An 18,048-nucleotide genomic window follows, 5' to 3' on the forward strand; every position below is an offset into this window, starting at 1 on the left:
TGCCCACTGGGATTTAGCCTGTTCTACATAAGAAATCTAAATCCTAGTGGGCTAAAGGACCAGGTCCTAATAAGTGTTTTAATACAAGACTTAGTGATCTAATGGATCCTTCCACTGGGATTTAGCTTTCTCTATCCAGAGCCAGCTATTTGCCAGTGGGCAGAGGGACCAGGTCCTTCTGCCCACTGGGATTTAGCCTGCTCTCTATTAGAAAGCTAAATCCTAGTGGGCTAAAGGACCAGGTCCTAATGAGTGTTTTAATATGATTTTTAGTGTGGAAAAAAGGACCAGGTCCTTCTGCCCACTGGGAATTAGCCTGCTCTACATAAGAAAGTTAAATCCTAGTGGGCTAAAGGATCAGGTCCTAATGAGTGTTTTAATACAATTCTTAGTGGGAAAAAGGACTGGGTCCTTCTGCCCACTAGGATTTAGCCTGCTCTCTATGAGAAATCTAAATCCTAGTGGGCTAAAGGACCAGGTTCCAATAAGTGTTTTAATACAATTCTTAGTGGGAAAAAGGACCAGGTCCTTCTGCCCACTGGGATTTAGCCTGTTCTCTGTGAGAAATCTAAATCCTAGTGGGCTAAAGGACCAGGTTCCAATAAGTGTTTTAATACAATTCTTAGTGGGAAAAAGGACCAGGTCCTTCTGCCCACTGGGATTTAGCCTGTTCTACATAAGAAAGCTAAATCCTAGTGGGCTAAAGGACCAGGTCCTAATAAGTGTTTTAATACAAGACTTAGTGATCTAATGGATCCTTCCACTGGGATTTAGCTTTCTCTATCCAGAGCCAGCTATTTGCCAGTGGGCAGAGGGACCAGGTCCTTCTGCCCACTGGGATTTAGCCTGCTCTCTATTAGAAAGCTAAATCCTAGTGGGCTAAAGGACCAGGTCCTAATGAGTGTTTTAATATGATTTTTAGTGTGGAAAAAAGGACCAGGTCCTTCTGCCCACTGGGAATTAGCCTGCTCTACATAAGAAAGTTAAATCCTAGTGGGCTAAAGGATCAGGTCCTAATGAGTGTTTTAATACAATTCTTTTCTTAGTGGGAAAAAGGACTGGGTCCTTCTGCCCACTAGGATTTAGCCTGCTCTCTATGAGAAATCTAAATCCTAGTGGGCTAAAGGACCATGTTCCAATAAGTGTTTTAATACAATTCTTAGTGGGAAAAAGGACCAGGTCCTTCTGCCCACTGGGATTTAGCCTGTTCTCTGTGAGAAATCTAAATCCTAGTGGGCTAAAGGACCAGGTTCCAATGAGTGTTTTAATACAAGACTTAGCGATCTAATGGATTGCGTACTTCTGCCAACTGGGATTTAGCCTGTTCTCTATGAGAAATCTAAATCCTAGTGGGCTAAAGGACCAGGTTCCAATAAGTGTTTTAATACAATTCTTAGTGGGAAAAAGGACCAGGTCCTTCTGGCCACTGGGATTTAGCCTGTTCTCTATGAGAAATCTAAATCCTAGTGGGCTAAAAGACCAGGTTCCAATGAGTGTTTTAATACAAGACTTAGCGATCTAATGGATTGCGTACTTCTGCCCACTGGGATTTAGCCTGTTCTCTATGAGAAATCTAAATCCTAGTGGGCTAAAGGACCAGGTTCCAATAAGTGTTTTAATACATTTCTTAGTGGGCTAAAGGACCAGGTCCTAATAAGTGTTTTAATACAATTCTTAGTGGGAAAAAGGACCAGGTCCTTCTGCCCACTGGGATTTAGCCTGTTCTCTATGAGAAATCTAAATCCTAGTGGGCTAAAGGACCAGGTTCCAATAAGTGTTTTAATACAATTCTTAGTGGGAAAAAGGACCAGGTCCTTCTGCCCACTGGGATTTAGCCTGTTCTCTGTGAGAAATCTAAATCCTAGTGGGCTAAAGGACCAGGTTCCAATGAGTGTTTTAATACAAGACTTAGCGATCTAATGGATTGCGTACTTCTGCCAACTGGGATTTAGCCTGTTCTCTATGAGAAATCTAAATCCTAGTGGGCTAAAGGACCAGGTTCCAATAAGTGTTTTAATACAATTCTTAGTGGGAAAAAGGACCAGGTCCTTCTGGCCACTGGGATTTAGCCTGTTCTCTATGAGAAATCTAAATCCTAGTGGGCTAAAGGACCAGGTTCCAATGAGTGTTTTAATACAAGACTTAGCGATCTAATGGATTGCGTACTTCTGACCACTGGGATTTAGCCTCTTCTACATAAGAAAGCTAAATCCTAGTGGGCTAAAGGACCAGGTTCCAATAAGTGTTTTAATACATTTCTTAGTGGGAAAAAGGACCAGGTCCTTCTGCCCACTGGGATTTAGCCTGTTCTCTATGAGAAATCTAAATCCTAGTGGGCTAAAGGACCAGGTTCCAATAAGTGTTTTAATACAATTCTTAGTGGGAAAAAGGACCAGGTCCTTCTGCCCACTGGGATTTAGCCTGTTCTACATAAGAAAGCTAAATCCTAGTGGGCTAAAGGACCAGGTCCTAATAAGTGTTTTAATATGATTTTTAGTGTGGAAAAAAGGACCAGGTCCTTCTGCTCACTGGGAATTAGCCTGCTCCACATAAGAAAGTTAAATCCTAGTGGGCTAAAGGATCAGGTCCTAATGAGTGTTTTAATACAATTCTTAGTGGGAAAAAGGACTGGGTCCTTCTGCCCACTAGGATTTAGCCTGCTCTCTATGCGAAAGCTAAATCCTAGTGGGCTAAAGGACCAGGTCCCAATAACTGTTTTAATACAAGACTTAGTGATCTAATGGACCAGGTCCTTCTGCCCACTGGGATTTAGCCTGCTCACTATGAAAATGCTAAACTCTAGTGGGCTAAAGGACCAGGTCCCTAGGGGCGTTTTTAAAATGGACACACTTGGCTAAAAACCATGTCATCATGCCAATTGGGATTTATTCTACTGTATCTGTAGATTATCTGCAGTAGAATCATAGAATGTTATAGTTGAACGGGACCTCCAGGGTCATCAGGTTCAACTCCCTGCTCAAAGCAAGATTCACTATATCATCCCACACAGGTGTCTGTCCAGTCTCCTTTTTACGTCTTCCATTGAAGGGGAACTCACTACCTCTTGTGGTTCCAGTCATTGATCACCCTCACTGTCAAAAGGTTTTTATTCCAAAATCTAATCTGTGACGCTTCCCAATCAGTTTCATTCCATTGCTTCTATTCTTTCCTTGTCCTTGTCCTTGTCAACCCTAGTTCGACAGCCTTTGAGATATTTGCAGACGGCTATTAAGATTCCTCTCCGTTTTCTTTTTTTCAAGCTAAACATTCCCAAATCCTGTAACCATTCCTCATCGGACAGTTTATAGACCGGTCACCATTCTGGCTGCTCTTCTGTGAACTTGCTCCAATTTGTTGATGTCTTTTTTTAAGACGTGGTGCTCAGAATTGCAGATGAGGTCTGACCAAAAAGGAGTAGATGGTGATAATTACTTCACGTGATCGATGGCTGGACCATATATGACAAGCTTTTCTCCCCCCATTCACCTTTTGTGTCTCCCCTATTTCCTCATAGAATGTAAGCTTACGAGCAGGGCCCCCACTCCTCCTGGTATCTTAATTTTGTTATTTTGTATTCTCATATTGTCTATACATGTCCCCTCTGAATTGTAAAGCGCTGTGGAATATGTTGGCGCTATAGAAATAAAACTTATTATTATCTGTGCTTCTGTTAATACATTGCAAAATTGTGCTTGTCTTTTTTGCTGCTGCATCGCACTGTTGACTCATGTTCAGTCTGTCATCTATCAGTATGCGATTAGTATATTAGTGGTACTAGATTTGAAAGTGTTCACACTATTTTTTTTCACATTCACTAAGTGATATGGAAGACTACAAAGTAAGCTCTTAGGTTGCATGTACAGCAGCTGACGCAGTGTCAGCCCGCCTGTGGAAATGTGAGTGTGCTCTGCAGGAGAATGCAGCAGTCCGCGCCTACTATCAGGGTTCAGTGTGCTACCTACTTTTGCTTTTTTCTCTCATTCTGGCCACAGGAACATAAATTGACATGCTGCAGCTTGGAAAGCCGCGCCACATGTAAGTTTACGGAGCAGAGAAAAGAAGCACCGTGGGCAAGAGATTTCTATAAATCCATCCACTGTGCTTGTACTGTAGAACGCAGCATTCTGTATGCAAACAAACATGCTACTTCCAAAACGTTGCAAACACTGACTGTGCAAATACACTGTGTGCAGAATTATTAGGCAAATGAGTATTTTGATCACATGATGCTTTTTATACATGTTGCCCTACTCCAAGCTATATAGGCTTGAGAGCCAACTACCAATTAAGTAAATCAGGTGATGTGCATCTCTGTAATGAGGAGGGGTGCGGTGTAATGACATTAACACCCTATATAAGGTGTGCTTAATTATTAGGCAACTTCCTTTCCTTTGGCAAAATGGGTCAGAAGAGAGATTTGACGGTCTCTGAAAAGTCCAAAATTGTGAGATGTCTTTCAGATGGATGCAGCAGTCTTGAAACTGACAAACTTTTGAAGCGTGATCACCGAACAATCAAGCGTTTCATGTCAAATAGCCAACAGGGTCGCAAGCAGCATGCTGGGCAAAAAAGGCGCAAAATAACTGCCAATGAATTGATGAAAATCAAGCATAAAGCTGCCAAGATGCCATTTGCCACCAGTGTGGCCATATTTCAGAGCTGCAACGTTACTGGAGTTTCAAAAAGCACAAGGTGTGCCATACTCAGGGACATGGCCAAGGTAAGGAAGGCTGAAAACCACCACCTCTGAACAAGAAACATAAGATAAAACGTCAAGACTGGGCCAAGAAATATCTTAAGACTGGTTTTTCAAAGGTTTTATGGACTGATGAAATGAGTGTGACTCTTGATGGGCAGATGGATGGGCCAGATGCTGGATCAGTAAAGGGCAGAGAGCTCTACTCCGACTCAGACGCCAGCAAGGTGGAGGTGGGGAACTGGTATGGGCTGGTATCATCAAAGATGAACTTGTGGGACCTTTTCGAATTGAGGATGGAGTGAAGCTCAACTCCCAGACCTACTGCCAGTTTCTGGAAGACAACTTCAAGCAGTGGTACAGGAAGAAGTCGGTATCGTTCAAGAAAAACATGATTTTCATGCAGGACATTGCTCTATCACATGCATCCAACTACTCCACAGCGTTGCTGAAAAGTAAAGATCTAAAAGATGAAAAAAATAATGACATGGCCCCCTTGTTCACCTGATCTGAACCCCATAGAGAACCTGTGGTCCCTCATAAAATGTTAGATCTACAGGGAGGGAAAACAGTGCACCTCTCGGAACAGTGTCTGGGAGGCTGTGGTGGCTGCTGCATGCAATGTTGATCGTAAACAGATCAAGCAACTGACAGCATCTATGGATGGTCGGCTGCTTAGTGTCATCATAAAGAAAGGTGGCTATATTGGTCACTCATTTTTTGGGGTTTTGTTTTTGCATGTCAGAAATGTTTATTTCTAAATTTTGTGCAGTTATATTGGTTTACCTGGTGAAAATAAACAAGTGAGATGGGGATATATTTGGTTTTTATTAAGTTGCCTAATAATGCTGCACAGTAATAGTTACCTGCACAAACAGATATCCTCCTAAGATAGCCAAATCTAAAAAAAACCCCACTCCAACTTCCAAAAATATTAAGCTTTGATATTTATGAGTCTTTTGGATTGATTGAGAACATAGTTGTTGATCAATAATAAAAAAAATCCTCTAAAATACAACTTGCCTAATAATTCTGCACGCGGTGTAAATGTACACCCCCAAACCAGATTGAGCACCGTCTTCACTGCGGTGATGTTCTATGCTGTTTGGCTGTGACATCACGTCAACATTGCTGCAGCCAATCACAGATCTCCGTGGCTCATCCGATGTAGCTAGAACGAGTTGCTGAGGTCAGTGATTGGCTGGAAGAGACCAATGTCTTGATGAAGACACTTCTGAACGTTACTAAAGTTTCTTGTTGTGTTACACATGGAGTCGAAGGAAAGAAAAAAAATTAATGAGTAGTTAATCAGGATAACACCTTTAGTTGCAGGGCAGCCATTGCAGATGTTTTTTTTCTTTCAACTCACTATTACAAACTTTGCTATGTAAGGTTTATTCCCTTTAAAGTGGTTATTTTATGAAATAAATCTATTCACAATGATGTACAAGCTGCCATAATCACCATATAGGTGAAATGTGTCTGACCGCAGCTTGTAATGTATTCCATGTAATAGGGCGGTCGTTCAATGCTTCATAACTTCTGTCAGGGCCATCAATCACTAGTGAGTAGTGTTATGCCAGGTAATACAATGAGGAGCTAAGGATGTGGTGCGGTAGAGGCCGTTCTCACACCTCCTGTCCATCTGCCACACATTACACACCGGCCAGGTAATATAATGAAGAGCTAAGGATGTGGTCCGGTCAGAGGCCGTTCTCACACCTCCTGTCCATCTGCCGCACATTACACACCGGCCAGGTAATATAATGAAGAGCTAAGGATGTGGTGCAGTCAGAGGCCGTTCTCACACCTCCTGTCCATCTGCCACACATTACACACCGGCCAGGTAATACAATGAAGAGCTAAGGATGTGGTGCGGTCAGAGGCCGTTCTCACACCTCCTGTCCATCTGCCACACATTACACACCGGTCAGGTAATATAATGAAGAGCTAAGGCTGTGGTGCGGTAGAGGCCGTTCTCACACCTCCTGTCCATCTGCCACACATTACACACCGGCCAGGTAATACAATGAAGAGCTAAGGATGTGGTGCGGTCAGAGGCCGTTCTCTACCTCCTGTCCATCTGCCACACATTACACACCGGCCAGGTAATAAAATGAAGAGCTAAGGATGTGGTGCGGTCAGAGGCCGTTCTCATACCTCCTGTCCATCTGCCACACATTACACACCGGCCAGGTAATATAATGAAGAGCTAAGGCTGTGGTGCGGCCAGAGGCCGTTCTCACACCTCCTGTCCATCTGCCACACATTACACACCGGCCAGGTAATATAATGAAGAGCTAAGGCTGTGGTGCGGTCAGAGGCCGTTCTCACACCTCCTGTCCATCTGCCACACATTACACACCGGCCAGGTAATACAATGAAGAGCTAAGGATGTGGTGCGGTCAGAGGCCGTTCTCTACCTCCTGTCCATCTGCCACACATTACACACCGGCCAGGTAATACAATGAAGAGCTAAGGCTGTGGTGCGGTCAGAGGCCGTTCTCACACCTCCTGTCCATCTGCCACACATTACACACCGGCCAGGTAATATAATGAAGAGCTAAGGATGTGGTGCGGTCAGAGGCCGTTCTCATACCTCCTGTCCGTCTGCCACACATTACACACCGGCCAGGTAATACAATGAAGAGCTAAGGCTGTGGTGCGGTCAGAGGCCGTTCTCACACCTCCTGTCCATCTGCCACACATTACACACCGGCCAGGTAATACAATGAAGAGCTAAGGATGTGGTGCGGTAGAGGCCGTTCTCACACCTCCTGTCCATCTGCCACACATTACACACCGGCCAGGTAATAACATGAAGAGTTAAGGCTGTGGTGCGGTAGAGGCCGTTCTCATACCTCCTGTCTGTCTGCCACACATTACACACCGGCCAGGTAATATAATGAAGAGCTGAGGATGTGGTGCGGTAGAGGTCGTTCTCATACCTCCTGTCCATCTGCCACACATTACACACCGGCCAGGTAATATAATGAAGAGCTAAGGATGTGGTGCGGTAGAGGCCGTTCTCATACCTCCTGTCCATCTGCCACACATTACACACCGGCCAGGTAATACAATGAAGAGGTAAGGATGTGGTGCAGTAGAGGCCGTTCTCATACCTCCTGTCCATCTGCCACACATTACACACCGGCCAGGTAATATAATGCAGAGCTAAGGCTGTGGTGCGGTCAGAGGCCGTTCTCATACCTCCTGTCCGTCTGCCACACATTACACACCGGCCACTGTCACAGGTCTGGGAAGTTAACGAACAGCAATCCCATCTTTAGGCCCTGTGCGCATGCTGCGTATTTTTCCACGTTTTTTGGTGGTTTGTTGCCCAAAACTGCATGCATTGTCTTCCCCAGCAAAGTCTATGAGAACTCAGACAGGCTGTGCACACGTCGCTTCTTTGTTCCTTGCAGTTTTTGTGGAAGGAAAAAGCAGTAGCATGTCACTTCTTTCTGTGTTTTGGAGGACTGGCAGATCAATCCCCCGCTGGCTCCAGGTCAGCGTGGGATTGATCCCCGGTGTCTGGTCAGATGCTGGTCCCATAAAAAGTCTATGGGGACCAGAATCCGGCACAAAGGGGTAGGAGCAAGCACTTCATACTCACCGATCACCGGCGCGGCTGTCACACTGCTCCTGCGACCTCTCATTCTTCTTCCTGAGCCGCTCATTAGGCTCATACATATTCACGGCTTCCCCTGCCCACTGGTGGCTGTGATTGGTTGCAGTCAGATGCACCCCCACACTGACTGACAGCTGTCTGACTGCAACCAATCACAGCCGCCGGTGCGTCTATATTGTACAGTAAAATAACAGCGTGCAGTCCCCTCAATTTTGATACCCAGCCAAGATAAAGCCTCACAACTGGTGGCTGGTATTTTCAGACTGGGGATGCCTATGGTTATTAGCCTGCCCCCCCAGCCTAAAAATATCAGCCTGCAGCCTCCCGGATTGCTGCATCCATTAGATGTGACAATCCCAGCACTTTACCTGGATCATCTTGATTGTCCTGGTGTGGTGGCAATGGGGGTAATAAGGAGTTAATAGCAGCCCATAGCTGCCACTAAGTCCTAAATTAGTGATGGTAGCATCTATGAGACCCCATAGAAGAGAGGAAATCCAGCAACAGCTTAATTAAAAGAAACTTTATTAAAGACAGTGGGAAAAAAAGGACACCCTGTCCATCACCACGTCTCACACAGATGACACAGAGAAGCATCAATACAAACATTATATAAGTACACCCCATATAATACACAGCACAGAGAATATATAAGTACACCCCATATAATACACAGCACAGAGAATATATAAGTACACCCCATATAATACACAGTGCAGAGAATGTATATACAGAGATATCCTCTTATGTCACTTGTGGGATTCTCTCCAATAGATGAGACCTTCATATTCAGTGGATGAGGAAGAATTCTCTGTGGAGCCGACATTGCCCCGAACTCTATAAAGAAAAATGACCAATAATTAGTAATAATAATAATAATAATAATAATTCCACAAATTCCCATAAACTGTGTATAATGAATGTGCTGATAATCACCTGCTAATAAACCCATCAGTATCAGTCACAGATCATTGTGGAATTCAGCCCTTTGTGATCTCTGGCTCCAGCTTTAATATCCAATGGGCTTCCCTTATATACAGCGACTGCTCCAATCCCCTCCTCCTGGATCTATCCCCCCGCTCCATGCCTCTAACGGGAAAAGAGGAAAGGGACACCGGGTGCTGCTCTGCGACTCCCCCACAGAGCATTGCATTCCCCCCCCCTTCCCCCAGGCAGAGCATCGCACCCTCTCTCTCTCCCCCCCTTCCCCCAGGCAGAGCATCGCACCCTCTCTCTCCCTCTCCTCCCCTTCCCCCAGGCAGAGCATTGCACCCTCTCTCTCCCTCTCCCCCCCTTCCCCCAGGCAGAGCATCGCACCCTCTCTCTCCCTCTCCCCCCCTTCCCCCAGGCAGAGCATCGCACCCTCTCTCTCCCTCTCCACCCCCTTCCCCCAGGCAGAGCATCGCACCCTCCCTCTCCCCCCCTTCCCCCAGGCAGAGCATCGCACCCTCTCTCTCCCCCCCTTCCCCCAGGCAGAGCATCGCACCCTCTCTCTCCCCCCCCTTCCCCCAGGCAGAGCATCGCACCCTCTCTCTCCCCCCCCTTCCCCCAGGCAGAGCATCGCACCCTCTCTCTCCCCCCCCTTCCCCCAGGCAGAGCATCGCACCCTCTCTTTCCCCCCCCTTCCCCCAGGCAGAGCATCGCACCCTCTCTCTCCCCCCCCCTTCCCCCAGGCAGAGCATCGCACCCTCTCTCTCCCCCCCTTCCCACAGGCAGAGCATAGCACCCTCTCTCTCCCCCCCTTCCCACAGGCAGAGCATAGCACCCTCTCTCTGCCCCTTCCCACAGGCAGAGCATAGCACCCTCTCTCTGCCCCTTCCCACAAGCAGAGCATCGCACCCTCTCTCTCCCAATTCCCACAGGCAGAGCATCGCACCCTCTCTCTCCCAATTCCCACAGGCAGAGCATCGCACCCTCTCTCCCCCCCTTCCCACAGGCAGAGCATCGCACCCTCTCTCCCCCCCTTCCCACAGGCAGAGCATCGCACCCTCTCTCTCCCCCCCTTCCCCCAGGCAGAGCATCGCACCCTCTCTCTCCCCCCCCTTCCCCCAGGCAGAGCATCGCACCCTCTCTCTCCCCCCCCTTCCCCCAGGCAGAGCATCGCACCCTCTCTCTCCCCCTTCTTACAGGCAGAGCATCACACCCTCTCTCTCCCCCTTCCCACAGGCAGAGCATCACACCCTCTCTCTCCCCCTTCCCACAGGCAGAGCATCACACCTACTGCTGCACACTATTGCACCCAGAGACGGTGACCTACAATCCCTTTTTTATTTCCCCCTGAGGCTCATACATGATAATCTCCATCAGATATTACCTCCTGCTACATCACACCCAGGGCTGGAACCAGCAGAAACAGGGAAGAGGGGAAACATCCTGCTACTTGTACAGCAACTGCGCACTGACTGCCGGGAACTACAGGCTCCTCCCACACAAGAGGCCGGTCACATGGGCGTGACGTCAGCAGAGGTCCTTCTGGCCACTGGGATCTAGCCTCTACCATATATCTAGTGTGCGGCTCTGCAGGTGGAGGTAGGTGCAGGGTATTATATATCTAGTGTGCGGCTCTGCAGGTGGAGGTAGGTGCAGGGTATTATATATCTAGTGTGCGGCTCTGCAGGTGGAGGTAGGTGCAGGGTATTATATATCTAGTGTGCGGATCTGCAGGTGGAGGTAGGTGCAGGGTATTATATATCTAGTGTGCGGCTCTGCAGGTGGAGGTAGGTGCAGGGTATTATATATCTAGTGTGCGGCTCTGCAGGAGGAGGTAGGTGCAGGTTATTATATATCTAGTGTGCGGCTCTGCAGGAGGAGGTAGGTGCAGGGTATTATATATCTAGTGTGCGGCTCTGCAGGTGGAGGTAGGTGCAGGGTATTATATATCTGGTGTGCGGCTCTGCAGGTGGAGGTAGGTGCAGGGTATTATATATCTAGTGTGCGGCTCTGCAGGTGGAGGTAGGTGCAGGGTATTATATATCTGGTGTGCGGCTCTGCAGGTGGAGGTAGGTGCAGGGTATTATATATCTAGTGTGCGGCTCTGCAGGTGGAGGTAGGTGCAGGGTATTATATATCTAGTGTGCGGCTCTGCAGGTGGAGGTAGGTGCAGGGTATTATATATCTAGTGTGCGGCTCTGCAGGTGGAGGTAGGTGCAGGTTATTATATATCTAGTGTGCGGCTCTGCAGGTGGAGGTAGGTGCAGGGTATTATATATCTAGTGTGCGGCTCTGCAGGAGGAGGTAGGTGCAGGGTATTATATATCTAGTGTGCGGCTCTGCAGGAGGAGGTAGGTGCAGGGTATTATATATCTAGTGTGCGGCTCTGCAGGTGGAGGTAGGTGCAGGTTATTATATATCTAGTGTGCGGCTCTGCAGGTGGAGGTAGGTGCAGGGTATTATATATCTAGTGTGCGGCTCTGCAGGTGGAGGTAGGTGCAGGTTATTATATATCTAGTGTGCGGCTCTGCAGGTGGAGGTAGGTGCAGGGTATTATATATCTAGTGTGCGGCTCTGCAGGTGGAGGTAGGTGCAGGGTATTATATATCTAGTGTGCGGCTCTGCAGGTGGAGGTAGGTGCAGGTTATTATATATCTAGTGTGCGGCTCTGCAGGTGGAGGTAGGTGCAGGGTATTATATATCTAGTGTGCGGCTCTGCAGGTGGAGGTAGGTGCAGGTTATTATATATCTAGTGTGCGGCTCTGCAGGTGGAGGTAGGTGCAGGGTATTATATATCTAGTGTGCGGCTCTGCAGGTGGAGGTAGGTGCAGGGTATTATATATCTAGTGTGCGGCTCTGCAGGTGGAGGTAGGTGCAGGGTATTATATATCTAGTGTGCGGCTCTGCAGGTGGAGGTAGGTGCAGGGTATTATATATCTAGTGTGCGGCTCTGCAGGTGGAGGTAGGTGCAGGTTATTATATATCTAGTGTGCGGCTCTGCAGGAGGAGGTGTGTGGAGATTCCCCATTACTGGGCTCAGGCTCCATACACATTAGATGCTGGGGGAGAACAATCGCTCTATAGAAGAGAATCCTCCTGATTGCCCCGTGAGGGATGGATATGGACAGGGACAAGATGGCGGAGAGGATATTACACCTCACCCTAGAGATCCTCTTCCGGCTTACTGGAGAGGTGAGAGATTCTGATGACGTCACATTACACCATTCTTATCTATGGGAATAACAGATGGACAGAACTGGAGAGGTGAGGACTCTGGAAATGTCTGGAGTGAGATTTCTTACTGTGTCTCTCCATAACCAGGATTACACAGTAGTGAAGAAGACCTCTAGTGAGCGCTGTCAGGCCCCTGTGTCTGAGGGATGGGGAAGACCCCTGAGTCCAATCACGGGGCCTCCACCTCACCCCCCGATACATGAGGACATCAATGACCAGAAGATCCTAGAACTCACCTACAAGATGATTGAGCTGCTGACTGGAGAGGTGACACTGCTGGGAATGCTGGGACATTATACAGTAACGCTATGAAGGGATCGGGGGTGACGGTATCATTGTATGTGTCAGGTTCCTATAAGGTGTCAGGACGTCACCGTCTATTTCTCCATGGAGGAGTGGGAGTATTTAGAAGGACACAAAGATCTGTACAAGGACGTCATGATGGAGGTTCCCCGGCCCCTCACATCACCAGGTAATAGACAGGACTAAATACACACGGCCTATCATTATCTGTATGTAAGGAATGAATTCAGCCCCTGTATGTGTCTCCTCCAGGTCTATCCAGTAAGAGGACAACACCAGAGAGATGTCCCCGTCCTCTTCTCCCACAGGACTGTAAACAAGAAGACCCCGATGTTCCTCAGGATCATCAGGTAGATGGAGAGAAGGGGCCATGAAATCCCCCTATGATGTGTAGGCGGCTGTGAAGGTCTTGTGCTCAGTCTTGTTTTATCCTCCAGTATTATATGTGTTATACTTGTGTAATGAGAGCGGTGGAGATGGCAGGATTAGAGCTGATCATAGATGGGACTTCTCCATCTGTCTGTGACTTTTACAATATTTGTTTCAGGGGGAAGATCTGCCCCATATTAATACTACAGAGACATATGTGAGGGGTGATGAGCGGAGTAAAGAGGAGATTCCTATAGATAATATTCTAGGTGAGTAATAATTTCTAAATTCTCCTTTGTCATTAGTTGGTATAATTATATTTTGGATTTTATTGCCGCCATTTTAATTTTTAATCATGTAAGAAGGAAAACACTAGACCTCTGTGTGTGTGTGTGTGCAAACCCATACACTTACTACTAGGGATGAGCGAGTAGTGAAATACTTAGACTCGCTATACTCGTAGCGAGTAGGTCCTAATACTCGGGTACTCGTTATGAGTAGCGAGTCCAATGCAAGTCAATGGGAAATGCGAGTAATTGTCTGGGGGCTGAGTAAAAGGCCGCGGGGGGGGGGATGTAAAATAAAGAATACAGTTAATAATAAACATTGCCATTATACTTACAGGTCCCATGACGCGTCCTGAAGCCTCTGTCTCCTGCCGCTTCTGCTTTCGAGTCCGTTCATTGCTGTGCCGTACGGTAAACAAAAGACCTTCCGTGATGTCATAGCATGTGACCAGTCACTTGTGAATGTTGTATGATCTCATTGGCTACAGACTGGTCACATGACTATGACGTCATACAAGGTCCTGTAGTGTCAGCATGCTCGCCGATACTTGGTGTTCGCCCGAGCATCTCTGTACTCTCGGTATACTCAGCGAGCGCCGTGTACCGGCGTGATGCTGGGGCACACGCTGGGCTCCACCTCCCTGCATGTCGGCGTTCTTTACAGAGTCAGCCCACATGCAGGGATTAGCTGCCATAGCCATTGAATAACGGCGCCGGGGATCAGGTGATCGGAGATCACCATTGCTATAGTAACCCGCTCTTTAGGTTACTATGGCAGCGTTGACGTTACCGCTTACTAACCCGCAGCCTTTGCTCACTCATTGAGTTATTAGACTGTACGGGGAGGAGCAGCGTCTTCCTCCCTGTGCATTCTGATATAGCAGAGCTAGATGGGTTGAAGAAGAGAGAAGACCAGGATCGTGGATGGGTGAGCGTGAGTAATAAACATGGAATTCCTAAGTGTGTCTGTGTATTTATTTCTAATAAAGTATTTTTGCTCTGTGTGGTGTCTTTTTTTTTTTTTTTTTTTTTTTTTTTTTAACCCTTTATTGGAGAGTCTTAATGGTCGGGTCAAACTTGGCCTGACATTAAGAATCTTGGGTTTTATACTAGCTGGTAAAACAAAGCTGGTATCAACCCCTTATTACCCAGCATGCCACCCGGCACTAGGGCCGCTGGAAGAGTTGGATACAGCGCCAGAAGATGGCGCTTCTATGAAAGCGCCATTTTCTGGGGTGGCTGCAGAATGCAATTTGCAGCGGGGGCCCCAGAAAGCTTGGGCCACCCTGTGCTGCGGATTCCAGTCCTCAGCTGCCAAGTTGTACCTGGCTGGACACTAAAATTGGGTGTCATTTTTTTTTTTTTTTTTTTAATTATTTCATGAAATAATTTAAAAAAAAGGGCTTCCCTATATTTTTGGTTCCCAGCCAGGTACAAATAGGCAGCTGGGGGTTGGGGCAGCCCGTACCTGCCTGCTGTACCTGGCTAGCATACAAAAATCTGTCGATGCCTACATCTTAAATTTTTGTTGCCAAAAAAAAGGCTCCCCTGGATTTTCCATTGCCAATGAAGGTAACACCAAGCACTGGGTGTTAGCAGCCAGTAGCTGCTTGGATTACCCTTAGCTAGCAATAGAAAATGCAGCGGGAGCCTACACTTTTTAATTTATTTATTTTTTTTAAATAACTAAAAAAAAAAATAAAAAAATGGGCTTTGCTGTATGTTGATTGCTAGCCAAGGTAAAGCAAGGCAGATGGGGGGTGGTAGCCTGTAGCCGTCTGCTTTATGTGCGCTGAGAATCAAAAATATCGCAGAGCGCTACGTCATTTTTTAAAATTATTTATTTATTTTTATACAACTACACATTGTGCAATATTTATATATATATATATATATATATATATATATATATATATATATATATATATATATATATATATATATATATATATAATTACACACACACACACACAATATATAGTTGTATAAAAATAAATAATTAAAAGACATGACGTAGTGTAGGTATTTTTGAATCTTAGCGCAGATAAAGCGGACGGCTACGGGCTGTCACCTCGACCCCCAGCTGTCTGGCTTTACCTGACTGGCAATCAAAATACAGGGAAGCCCATTAATTTTTTTTTTTATTTAAAAAAAAATAATAAAAAATGCGTGGGCTCACGCCGGTATTTGATTGCCAGTCAGGTAAAGCCAGACAGCTGGGGGCTGGGATTCTCGGCAGCCCGCAGCCACCCCTGGAAATGGCACATTGTTTCTTAGGGCCATTTCCAGGCGCTTTACCTGGCTTATCCACTAGCCCTGATGGCAGAGGCACACTGGGTAATAAAAGAGTTAATACCAGCTTTGTATTCTCAGATGGTACTAAGCTCGAAATTCATAATGTCATGCCAAATTAGACATGGCCACCATGAATTTCTATTAAACAGTAAAAGAAAAACACAACACAGATTTTTTTTTTTATTATAAATAAAACAAAAAAAAATTTAGAGACTCCATCTTTATTATAAAAAATTCCATAGTCCACAGGTACAGCAATGTCACCTCTGCACCATCACTGTACAGACTGTCTATACAGTGTGAGAAGCAGAGTGAACAATAAACAATGTCAACTCTACTACATCACTCTGTACAGCATCGGCCATACAGAGTGAGATGCGGGCTGACACTGAGGCCAAAGTTCCACTTATGTGTGACTCGTGCAGTCTCGCATGGGCATCACCCCGAACGGACTGACACTCTCCGGACATGAGCGCTGACTGCTCCTGTCAGGAAAGTGCAGCCGTACTGGGTGATTCCGATGCGACACTAGCACAGTGACTGTCAAAGTTCAGTTACCAGGGGGCGTGGCCTGGCAATGGCTGGGGGCAGACATGTGTGCTGAGAGCTCCTGGTACCCACAGGGGAGCTATTTCGCTGGAGAAGGACCGTGCACAATCAGGGGTTAATGCTAGAGCTGCAGTGAGCTGCGGGCCGGTGGACGAGCATGATATGGGATCCCCAGGGAAGGAGTGAAAGGGTCTGCAGGCTTGTGACATAAGCAGGCCTGTACCTCGTGGTGGAGTCTGTGGCCTGCGGCCTGTAATGCTGGGAGAGCTGGTCGGTGCAGTCTGGAGTCCTCCATACAGGTACCAGTGAAGCTGAGCAGTGTGGATGCAGCCTGTTTGTTATTTTGCTGGCAGCTGAGCACATGTAGCTGAGAGAGCTGGGTGAAGTGCAGGCCCGTTGCCAGGGAAAGCTGGACTCTATCTGAAGCCTGCAATAAAAGTTTGTTAAAGGTCCAGTCACACTAAGCAACTTACCAGCGATCCCAACAATGATAGGGATCGCTGGTAAGTTGCTAGGAGGTTGCTGGTGAGATGTCACACTGCGACGCTCCAGCGATCCCACCAGCAACCTGACCTAGCAGGGATCGCTGGAGCGTCGCTACACGAGTTGCTGGTGAGCTCACCAGCAACCAGTGACCAGCCCCCAGCGCCGCGTGGAAGATGCTGCGCTTGGTAACTAAGGTAAATATCGGGTAACCAACCCGATATTTACCTTGGTTACCAGTGCACGGAGCTACATGTGCACAGAGCAGGGAGCAGCGCACACTGAGCACTGGCTCCTTGCTCTCCTAGTTACAGCACACATCGGGTTAATTAACCGATGTGTGCTGCAGCTAAATGTGCACAGAGCAGGGAGCAGCGCACAATGCTTAGCGCTGGCTCCCTGCTCTCCTAGCTACAGCACACATCGGGTTAATTAACCCGATGTGTCCTGCAACTACATGTGCACAGAGCAGGAGCCGGCACTGACAGTGAGAGCGGCGGAGGCTGGTAACAAAGGTAAATATCGGGTAACCAAGGACAGGGCTTCTTGGTTACCCGATGTTTACATTGGTTACCAGCCTCCGCAGAAGCCGGCTCCTGCTGCCTGCACATTTAGTTGTTGCTGTCTCGCTGTCACACACAGCGATCTGTGCTTCACAGCGGGACAGCAACAACTAAAAAATGGCCCAGGACATTCAGCAACAACCAACGACCTCACAGCAGGGGCCAGGTTGTTGCTGGATGTCACACACAGCAACATCGCTAGCAACGTCACAAAAGTTGTTCGTTAGCAGCGATGTTGCTAGCGATGTTGCTTAGTGTGACGGGGCCTTAAGTGTAGCTGTCAGGAGAAAATATTTGCACTATCCAGAGTGAAGAGATAACGCTAATTAACCCCTGACATCCTGGAGCGCTGAGGCTGACTCCTCACAGACGTGTGGAAGAATTTCATAGTTTCATAGTTTTTAAGGTTGAAGAGAGACTCTAAAGGCTACTTTACATGCTGCGACATCGCTAGCGATCTCATTAGCGATGTGAAATTCTAGATCGCAAGTGCGACCTGTCGAGATCGCACATGCGTAAAATGACCTATGTACGATCTCGAAAGATCGCACTTGCGCTCTAGAATTTCACATCGCTAATGAGATCGCTAGCGATGTTGCAGCATGTAAAGTAGCCTTAAGTCCATCTAGTTCAACCCGTAGCCTAACATGTTGATCCAGAGGAAGGCAAAAAAACCCCAATTGTCAAATAAGCTCCAATGGGGAAAAA

At 47.1% G+C, this 18,048-nt stretch overlaps 2 protein-coding genes and 1 long non-coding RNA gene across 3 annotated transcripts in view; 2 read left to right on the forward strand and 1 right to left on the reverse strand.

Moving 5' to 3' along the window:
- LOC142312402 (uncharacterized) overlaps nucleotides 1–18,048 on the forward strand; it is a 155,621-nt gene that overhangs the window by 52,542 nt on the left and 85,031 nt on the right. The window contains exon 5 of the mRNA XM_075351345.1: nucleotides 13,342–13,432. Within this exon, the coding sequence (XP_075207460.1) occupies nucleotides 13,342–13,432 (91 nt within the window). The remainder of the gene's footprint in view (nucleotides 1–13,341; nucleotides 13,433–18,048) is intronic.
- On the reverse strand, nucleotides 8,836–10,730 carry LOC142312405 (uncharacterized). The gene is made up of 2 exons (XR_012754373.1): nucleotides 10,642–10,730; nucleotides 8,836–9,164 (listed from the first exon to the last, which is right to left on the reverse strand). It is a non-coding gene; the product is annotated as an uncharacterized LOC142312405 (long non-coding RNA).
- Nucleotides 12,263–12,810, forward strand: LOC142312389 (oocyte zinc finger protein XlCOF29-like). Its single transcript, XM_075351333.1, has 2 exons — nucleotides 12,263–12,449; nucleotides 12,579–12,810. Exons 1-2 carry the CDS (start codon nucleotides 12,372–12,374, stop codon nucleotides 12,801–12,803), a joined length of 303 nt encoding a protein of 100 aa, XP_075207448.1. The 5' UTR covers nucleotides 12,263–12,371; the 3' UTR covers nucleotides 12,804–12,810.

Source organism: Anomaloglossus baeobatrachus, chromosome 5 (assembly GCF_048569485.1).
Source record: "Anomaloglossus baeobatrachus isolate aAnoBae1 chromosome 5, aAnoBae1.hap1, whole genome shotgun sequence".
Classification (NCBI taxonomy): domain Eukaryota; kingdom Metazoa; phylum Chordata; class Amphibia; order Anura; family Aromobatidae; genus Anomaloglossus; species Anomaloglossus baeobatrachus.